The sequence below is a fragment of the Xyrauchen texanus genome, chromosome 45 (assembly GCF_025860055.1).
Source record: "Xyrauchen texanus isolate HMW12.3.18 chromosome 45, RBS_HiC_50CHRs, whole genome shotgun sequence".
In the NCBI taxonomy this organism is placed as follows: Eukaryota; Metazoa; Chordata; class Actinopteri; order Cypriniformes; family Catostomidae; genus Xyrauchen; species Xyrauchen texanus.
The window spans coordinates 26905184-26915167 of record NC_068320.1 but is presented as its reverse complement, the minus strand read 5'-3'; the positions used below and the strand labels follow the sequence as shown (position 1 = coordinate 26915167).

Here is a 9984-nt window from a genome sequence, read left to right as displayed (position 1 = left end):
CATGAGATGTGCACAGACAATCCCGATGGGTTTAAATTGTGTTTATTCAGAAACAACTGAATGTTACAGATCATAACCACTGGAGGAAAATATATACAGTGTTTTTACTTACAGCAGAGTTCACGTTTACACAAAGAGATGAGAAGAAACCAAGCGCTTTTGATTTGACAGTGTATGTGTGTCACGCATTCACAACATGCATTCTATGTCCTTCAATTACTGCTTTATTTAAAGCCAAAATACCGGAGTCACAAAAAAAAAAAAAAAAACGGAAAACACTCATCGCAAACATACCCCATTTACTCATTACAACACTCGTACTGAAATCCACATTCGCACACACACACACACACACACACACACACTGAACTAAAGCAGGATCTAGATTTGGATCATGTGGTTTGTCCAGCACACAATAAAACATGAAAGCATTTTGTCATCAGAATAAATACAATATTATAGAAACTAGCTGCTGTACATCTGTTTGTGCTCAATATGTAAGATATGTCTTTTGTAAACTCCTGAACAGAGAACCATTGAGATTAATCTGGCCTCTTTACACCAGCTGATCCCCGTCAGAGCCATCAAAAACAAGTCAGCTATAAAAATAAATGTTTAAATGATCCTAAATGCAAAGAACAAGGTAGACTCGTGCACATCTTAAGTGTAAATGTATATATGCATTATATAAACTGACCTGCCTGGAACATAGTCTGGTAACTTTAGCATGGTAACAAATTCTCAAACTCTTCAGAAGCTAAAAGTGAAGATTCATCTCATCTGACCCAAGCCAGTGAGAACATCGAAATCATCCACTTCATTGACACACTGCAGTGATTTAAAACCACAAATTGACCCATTACAGCTAAGCGGACTGCATCTCTCTGAAGCGTTTCATTTTAGTATTTGGACTGAGTCATCTTTGGTTAAAAGTACTTAGTAGAAGGTGCTTAAAGACGAGTCCAATGAGAAATGCTCAAAGTTGGGTAACTTATATCTCATTCTGTAACACATCACCCCACAAAACCTTGTGTTCCAGGTCCAAATCCCAGCTGATATGCAAGGTAGGGGTATTTTGTTTTTTAACCTTAGTAATGTTTTTAAGGATGGTGCTTATAATAGTGAGTTTGCTCGCCAGTTTTTATAGAAAGGACATTGAACGTTGCAAAAATGTGTCAGGACGAGCACATGGAGCTCCGTTGGGACAGCTTGGCTTCCATTCCTGTACTTTGGATTAATGCATCTGTTCAGTTTTAGCTGGCAGATTTGTTTCTTATAACTATATAATTTAATTAAAATTGCTAACAACAAACTGAAAACTTCTTTTAGGGTGTCATGGCTTGCCAGTTAGCTTCAACTGCTGATGATGCCCCAATTAAACCATTATAAAGGCAAAAAAAAAGCATCTTTCCTATTGGATGGAAATCTAGAAGTAGTCTGGATGTATTCTGACTATATACATTTTTCATTAGTGCCCGGATTTCTTGGAGGGCTTTTAACGGAGTAAAAAAGATGTTCCAGCCTTATCCCTGCAAAGAGTTCTCAAACAGACTGAGCAGTCACGTGGCTTTTACAGCTCAGCTGATAAAGAAGAAGAGTCCACTTGAAGGATTACATGAATGGGAATGGGAATGGCTAACTGATCTGGTACTTCTTGCCAAGCAAAACAAGCACACCCCAAGCCTGTTAGTCCTGATACAGTTTTTTTCTCCTAAAGATCTTTAAACTTAATTAAAAAGGAGTTGCTGTCCAACGGATGGCCATAAATCTTCTAAACATTCCCAGGAACTTCTGGACTTTGAACCTGCAAACAAGGTAATGCAACTATATACATGTGTATATACATATCACGAGTTTTCATCACACCTAAAAACAGTAGTCTCTCTTGTGTTTGGGAGCTTTTAAGAAGTATCCCTTAGCACTCCTAGTTTGCGTAGCGCATCACGTCTGGCTTCATCTGTGTTTCCTTTCCCAGAGAACTGGACTGTTATTCCCTGTGCGCGGAAGGACTGCTTCTGCGTAGGTTTGTGAAGTAACTCTGAGGATGGAGGACTGGTTCTCGTCCTGGTGGGACTCAGAGGACTTGATTGGTGAGGTGGTTTTGGAGCTGGAGTGGGAGGTTGTCTGGTCACAACTGGCTGGGGAGGTGCTTTAGAGGGTGAGGAGGTCATCTTTCTTGTAGGTACGACTCTGTCAGTGGTCCTGCTTCCAGGGTGCGAGCTTACAGACGAGCTGTCCTCTTTTACAGGTGAGAAGGTCTTCGATCGGGCTCCATAGGCGTTTAGGTGGCTGACGTGGCTCTGGCTAGGTGGCGAGTGGCTGTAGCTGCTATAACCGAGGTCTGGCTCATCTCTGTGCAACACGGATGGATTCATGACTCTGGACAAACCACCGAAACTGTTGAGTTGGACCTCTGGGGCTTCTTTTTTGGGTGAGGAAGTGGCTGTGGCACTTTGAGGTGGGGCATACTCAGCCCTAATGGACATTGTGGGGTTCAAGGTGATACTCTTACCGCCATAACTATTGAAATCACTGTGTATGACCTCAGTATTTGTAAGTGCTGGTGAGGGGCTAGGCTTGACCTGTTTGGTAACAGTGCTGGGTTGGTAGTAGTCCGTGGTGTCCAAGCCATTGGTCATGTTAGCTGTACTTGTAACCTTGCGGGTACTGGCCTTGTTTGTTGTGGTATTTGCAGTATTAGCAGTATTAGCCATGTTGGGGGCATTCAAACTCTTGGAAGTGTTAGACGTTTTAGCAACGTTTGGAGCATGAACGCTACTGGAAGTGTTATAGGTGTGTATAGGTACATTATCACTCTTCAAAGTCTTCTGAACTGTATTTGTGCTGGTCTTATAGCTGATGCCTTCTGCAATCGAGTCCCCAAGAGATGGCTGTATGGTCGATTGCGCTCGGTTCCTCACGAGCCCAAGCTTTGAGAGCGCCTCCATCCTGGACTGGTCCGGCGTTGGATCTCTGAACGACATGCGTCGCATGGGATTTTTGCGGACACAGGCTGGCTCTCCTCCCTCCAGAGGGTGGGTGGAGCCAGGGAGGTTGGCAAGCATCTGCGCCCGGCGCTCGTGCACACTGACAGCTTCTGTGGCGATGGAATGGGGAATGTGTTCCCGGCTACCAAGCATAAAGCTAATGTTGTTTGGGAGATTCATTGGCTTGGCATGAGTCGGAGGGGCGTGTTTGGTCATGGGGTTCTGCGGTAACTCCAGACTGCTGCTTCGCTGGATTTGTACTGAAGGTACCGCTAAGCCCCCGCCCATACCCTGGTGCTCCGCGATCTTACTGGCGATTATTACAGGGGTGGGAACCGAACCAGGTGGGGGATGGTGAGCACCCTCCTCCGGGGGGAAATTCACCATGGGGTCACGATTGGCCTTCATCTCAAAATGGGTCTCTGGGGCTGAAACCAGCATTTGGAAATCTGAGAAAGCAAACATGTTCACCATTACTTCAACATAACGTTTCAAGAACAAATATTTCACATGGTTTCCAACCCTGAGTTAAGGTTTTGGGTATTGTTCCTTGTCTACTCAACCAGAGGTCTCTGGCTCACAGTTTTGTTTGTGAAAATGTTGTTTTCTGGTGAAAAAATACATAAATGAAGATGAAACCCCAAATATTAAATGCCATATTTAATGTACAATCCATTATTTTGTAGAGGATGAAAATATTTCTTAGAGCGCTTGAATTGATCAAGATTGACTATCAAACAAGTTAAAGATTTTTTTTTAACTTTATATGCACCTAATTAATATTCACGTGTTTCGCTACTTTATGATAGGGTTTTTTATCCCCTTTTCTCCCAATTTGGAACGCCCAATTCCCACTACTTAGTACAGTAGGTCCTCGTGGTGGCGCGGTTCATCACCTCAATCCGGGTGGTGGAGGACGAGTCTCAGTTGCCTCCACTTCTGAGAGCGTCAATCTGCGCATCTTATCACATGACTCGTTGTGCATGACACCGCGGAGACTCACAGCATGTGGAGGCTCATGCTACTCTCCACGATCCACACACAACTCACCACATACCCCATTGAGAGAACCACTAATCACCACCACGAGGAGGTTACCCCATGTGACTCTACCCTCCCTAGCAACCGGGCCAATTTGGTTACCCCATGTGACTCTACCCTCCCTAGCAACCGGGCCAATTTGGTTTCCCCATTTGACTCTACCCTCCCTAGCAACCGGGCCAATTTGGTTACCCCATGTGACTCTACCCTCCCTAGCAACCGGGCCAATTTGGTTACCCCATGTGACTCTACCCTCCCTAGCAACCGGGCCAATTTGGTTACCCCATGTGACTCTACCCTCCCTAGCAACCGGGCCAATTTGGTTACCCCATGTGACTCTACCCTCTCTAGCAACCGGGACAATTTGGTTACCCCATGTGACTCTACCCTCCCTAGCAACCGGGCCAATTTGGTTTCCCCATTTGACTCTACCCTCCCTAGCAACCGGCCAATTTGGTTGCTTAGGAGACCTGGCTGGAGTCACTCAGCACACCTATTGACATTTGTTCCGGTGCAATGCCTTGCCCCATAGACTTCTATTTAAAGCACAATTACATATTTTAGTTTGTTTGATGCTTTTCTCATGTTTAGGACAAAACAGTTGCATTATTGTTTAAATAATTGGGTTATTGTTTTGTTTGTAATCAGCATGTGTGTTATTCCGGGATATACCTGGCAGTGTGTCTGTATGTTTGTTGGGCTTAGGTGTAGTGTGCACCAGGTCAATGATGTCATGATGTCCAGCGCTGTGAAGTCGGGCTTTAGCGGGAGCTTGCAGCATCTCCGCAGGTGTGTGGCTACGTGCAGCTATTCCCGCCCCCTTATCATCAAGCTCCTCATCTAGTGAGTCGATTGTCTCCTCAAAGAACATAATACACTCACGTTCCTCAAGACTGAGGAATTGTAGATCATCTTTTACCTAGAGAGAGAGAGACAGAGAATGAAAGTGAATGGTGACTAAAATCTCCTTTTTGTGTTCCAAAGAAGAAAGAATGTCATACAGGTTTGGAGGGTTAAAAAATGACTTTCCCTTTAATACGAGGTGTTGTGTCTTTGCTGACCACTTGCGATCGGATCGCCCGTGACAGATGTTAATGCCAGTCGTAAATGGAGCCGGAGAGAGATTTCGGGGTTATGTTTTCAAATCTTTGCATTGGGGCAAGAGGTTGGGAACGTTTCTGTAAGCTCATCTCAAGGTTGTTTCGTGTGTTGTTGAAGGAGGAGGCGGAGCCTCCATGAGAACACAGCGTCTACTCATCTAGAAAGCAGTCTTCTCTCTCAGGTGTGTGTGTGTGTGTGAACAGTGGGCTGCTTGTTCAGTGCCCCAGTGTACACGCCCTTCACCCTCCACAGCCCCACTGTAAGGGATGTCCACCCACCTCACACACACAATCAACACATTGTGAGTTGGCTGTAGTTTGAGCTATTAGACTTCTAGAAAGGGACAAACAGACTGCTCTACTCATCATTGTGTACAGACCAGCTGATGGGGGTCATTTGAGTGTAATGACTCTTGTTTAAAAAGGTATTGTGCTTATCAAATTACAATCTGCACAATAATGATGAAATAGCTTTATGTTTGTAAGAGAGACACTTGCTGAAGAACATGCGAGTGGTTTGCTCATGCAAAAAGTCGCCACCACAATGTCCTGGATGTTGTGGGTGGTTGCCAGGGCATTTCTGTGCAGTTGCTATGGTATTCGGGTTGGTTGCTTGTTATTACCATATTACTCAACACTCATTATTTACATACAGTAGACCTATAGGTCCAAAAGTCTGAGACACACTGAAATTGTTATTTAAACTTGTAATTACCCAAAGTTTTATATTTCTGTAAGACAAAGATTCTTCACTTTTTTTTTTCCTGCCAGAATTTGATCATCTACCAGGTAATGGCACACCTCTCCTCAACAAGAGGTTTTATTCATGTCTGTAGTGCAAATGGTCCAGGAAGAGCTACGCACCAAAGTTGAGGGTTTTGATCAAATTAGTCGATGTTATTAGTGAACACCAGTAATGGTAATAAACGGGACTATCAAATAAAAAAAAAAAATCAAATTAATTACATCATATGGCGATTCATTAATCAATTTAATTGCATATAATCAATATTTATGTCAATGATGTGACACTTGTTTTGTTTAGTTTTTTGGCCATATCTATTAAATGATTTAAAAATACATTATGAATGCTATTTACACAAAACAATAACCTGAATACACCTCTTCTATGATGAAAATGTTTTCAAATATTGTAAAAAAAATACATTTTATATATATATATATATATTTTTTTTTTTTTTTTCTGGGGCTTAAAATCAAAAATGTCAAATGTGTCACCGTCCAGAAAAAATAAGCAGTGGAACAATTTTATTCTGAAACATTATTTATATTTGAAAAACTTTTGTCTACCAAGTCAAAGTCATGTGGTGCAACCAAGATGTTGGTTGCCATTTTTTTTTTTTTTTTTGTGCCAAAAACAAAAAAACACACAAAACAGAGAAGACCCCTGAAGTAAAAAAATAAAACAAAATAAAAACATTATTTTGTCATACCATTAGATATCAACATTTTGACCGTTTTATGACGAGGCACATTTTGTTCAGGTCATTTAGCGTAACCCTGGGAAACTTCTTGATATTCATGGCGTATAATTTAATTATATTTCTTAAACAAATGAAATAAATCACCTTTTTTTAAATGAATGAATCAGTTGCGTACACTCTCGTGCATTCAAGGGGCAAGGAAAGATTTTGTAACAAATTCTCCTTGATGGTTACACCACATGACATTATAAAAGTCACTAAATACATATTTTTGTAGAAAATGCTATAAATGTTTTCCAAATATTGTAAAACTCACAGGGTCTCAAAGACAATATTTCTACGAACTTAACGCGTGTTTCTAATTTTTTATCACGTCAGACAACCTTATTTGCAGAAATAGGATCCCAAATAAACATCATTAAAAAATTATCATAAATAAAATATATTAAAAAATTTGGATAGTCCAGTGATTAACTAAAAGTGGTTTTATATTAGTCAATATACTTCATTTGGTTTATGTGTTTCCATCTCGTGTTTCATCTGTACGCGTGTCAGACGGGCGCTTTTGGAATGTCCCACCGTGGTTGTGTCGGGTCTCACTAGTTGTCAGTTTCTCTAGCGATAAACGCCATGTTTTTAGGAATACTGCTTTAAGTTAAATGTGCTTTGGAACTTGAAAACATTAGCTCTGATCCGTCATCTGTCTTTGCTGCCTGTACAGGTGGAGCGGCGCTGACTGCCCCCTGCTGACTTATTATGGAATTTATGTACGTTCATTCGCCCCGAATTAATGTTTTTAATCATCAGCCTTAGAAATAAAAATATCTTAAAATGACTCATTGCAGTAGAATAAACCTGCTGGTGCTGTAAAGCACAACTGAGAGAGTAAATGTTCCACATGCTGTTCGACTGCATTCCTGTCTTTACTACAGTATCACGGTCCTGGAAAAACACACACACAGCTCAGATGGGCCACACCTCTCTGAGCACAGCCGAATTCAATAACTGTCCTGTCATACTCGGAGCTGAACAACTGGTTCTCCCTGCCCAGTGTGTGTGTGTGTGTGTGTGTGTGTGTGTGTGTGTGTTTGATTTAAATACTCACAGTATGAGTGTTCTGATAGTTGTTCAGCCCATAGTGAACCGTCCGATTGTTGTGCACTTGAACATCCATGATTACAGCATCAAGGGCACGGCTTCATATGAATGGGTTGAGCAGTAAAGGTCAGGGGTCGTGTGAAATGATCCAAACATTTCTACACACCCAACTGTCCAGTCTCACATGGCACATACTCATCTGGAAAACAGAGTACATCATTTTAAAAACAAATTCTATGTACAGAACTGCTGGACTCATGAGATATGTGTGAGTGTCTCTGCTCACACAGATCTCTGGAGATCTGACTTCAGCGGTTCTGATCCACCCTGGAGAGTCACTATCAACACCCCGAAACACCCACCCTTATTATACAGCTTCACATCTATCAGTAATTACCTCCTTATTCACAACAATCACTTTAAAATATATATGCACACATCTATATATATATATATATATATATATATATATATATATCTATATGCTACCAGTCAAAAATATGGCTCCCAAAATCATTATGATCTAAAACTAAAGGCTTATGTTTAAAATTAGTTTTGTATGAATACATATATATATATATATATATATATATATATATATATATATATATATATATATATGTATATATATATATATATATATATATATATATATATATATATATATATATATATTAGGCATTTTAAATTTTAATAAAATAACATAAAAAAATTAAAATAATTTATATAAATTATATATATATATATATATATATATATATATATATATATATATATATATATATATATATATATATATATATATATATATATATATATACGTTTTATTACTTAAATTTGGTTAAATGTTTCACAATTCAATCTGAAATTTTCTATTAAATAAAAATTCGTAAATCTTACACATAGGCAAAAATAATTTTAGTGTATATATTTCTTTACAAAACTAAAATTGTAATTTATGTTATTTATATAATTTGTATTTGTGTGTTTTTATATATATTTTTGATGACTTTACTATTATTATTTGTATTATTTTAAAATGTGTAATAGTAATAAGGAATGAACAACTATGTCTAAACTTTGCCAAAATTAAAAAAGGTAACAAAAAAGCCAATAATTTATAATATATATTGGTAATAATCGTTTACAAATGTTAAAACAAAAACACTTGGGTGTAAATTCAAGACGTGTATTTCATCGACAGATTATGAATTAAAAAGTACAAGAAAACTCACCGAAACATTCCGCTACTGCTCGCCAGATGTAATAATAGGAATAACCCGAGTGTCGTGTCAGTTTTATCTGAATAAAGTGAGCGAAAATCTGTTTATAAAGAGAGAATCGCGTGTGAAGTGGCTCGTCTGGTTCTTCAGGAGCGCGTCAGTGAGTGCGTGCGTGCACGCGCAGCGCTAGGATGAAGTGTTGACTAGATGATGACTATATGATCACCAGAGCGAATCCAGATTCATATGCTTTAAATAATTACTTGTTAGTAATTATTAAGAGATTAAAACAGGTCCACAGCTCTTAATTAAAGAACTATAAATGAACTTGTTTTCATTCACTATACTAAATTAAGCGATGCGTCTTTATAACTAAAAGTAAGGGGTCCGAGAGGGAGATTTAGCACTTTAACGCGTTTGCTTTCTGTGTATAAACTGGCAGTAATAGAACAACTCTCACCTGTGGACAGGTGTTCAATCATCCAGAAGTGGGAATCTAGCGCACTCTTGTGACTGTTTAATGTCATGATCAGTGTTGGGTATTATGCTAATGTTATTAAAATACTTTTCAGTGAAAAAAGTAAAGTAAGAGAATACTTTGAATTTTTCTTTAATTTAATTACAGATTATTCTGATGTAATTGTGTTAAATACTGTATAGACTATAGAACAATTCTATATAAAATAATAGTGAATTTAAATCGAAATTTAATGTTTAACGTTAAAATGTGTTTTCTAATTTAACGCCGCCCCTTTAAATTGTTTGGCCAGTTCATGAATAATTTATTTGATTTATTTGAAAGAATTAAAGAAACAGTTTCATGTCTATCCTTGTACTTTTCATCTGGCCGAGGTTGATCAGAGTTTTAGAAAGTAATTAGTAATAAGTAATGCAGTTACTTTTCATAAAGAGTAATTATAGGGATAATTATTATTTAAATTGTTCAGTATTTATACATTATGGTAGTATTTGTTGTACTGCCTTAATCTATGCTGATTTAAATACATACATTTTACAGTAATTCTTATTGTAATCCAATAAACCCAAGTGTAAATCTGTCAAACTAAATTAACTGTAAAACACTGTAAAA

General features: G+C 38.7%; 1 protein-coding gene across 1 annotated transcript; it reads right to left on the bottom strand.

The window, feature by feature from the left end:
- Positions 1 to 32: 32 nt before the first annotated feature.
- Positions 33 to 9034, bottom strand: LOC127637346 (putative uncharacterized protein ENSP00000383309). The gene is made up of 4 exons (XM_052118360.1): positions 8907 to 9034; positions 7679 to 7870; positions 4701 to 4947; positions 33 to 3436 (listed from the first exon to the last, which is right to left on the bottom strand). Exons 2-4 carry the CDS (start codon positions 7745 to 7747, stop codon positions 1902 to 1904), a joined length of 1851 nt encoding a protein of 616 aa, XP_051974320.1. The 5' UTR covers positions 7748 to 7870; positions 8907 to 9034; the 3' UTR covers positions 33 to 1901.
- Between the last annotated feature and the right edge of the window lie 950 nt (positions 9035 to 9984).

What these genes read in the sequence shown, in the direction of transcription:
- LOC127637346 (XM_052118360.1), bottom strand. Translation starts at nt 7,747, where the DNA reads ATGGATGTTCAAGTGCACAACAATCGGACGGTTCACTATGGGCTGAAC. An exon ending in ACTATCAGAACACTCATACT is followed by an intron (nt 4,948 to 7,678) that starts GTGAGTATTTAA and finishes CTCTCTCTCTAG; the next exon opens with GTAAAAGATGATCTACAATT. An exon ending in ACATACAGACACACTGCCAG is followed by an intron (nt 3,437 to 4,700) that starts GTATATCCCGGA and finishes TTGCTTTCTCAG; the next exon opens with ATTTCCAAATGCTGGTTTCA.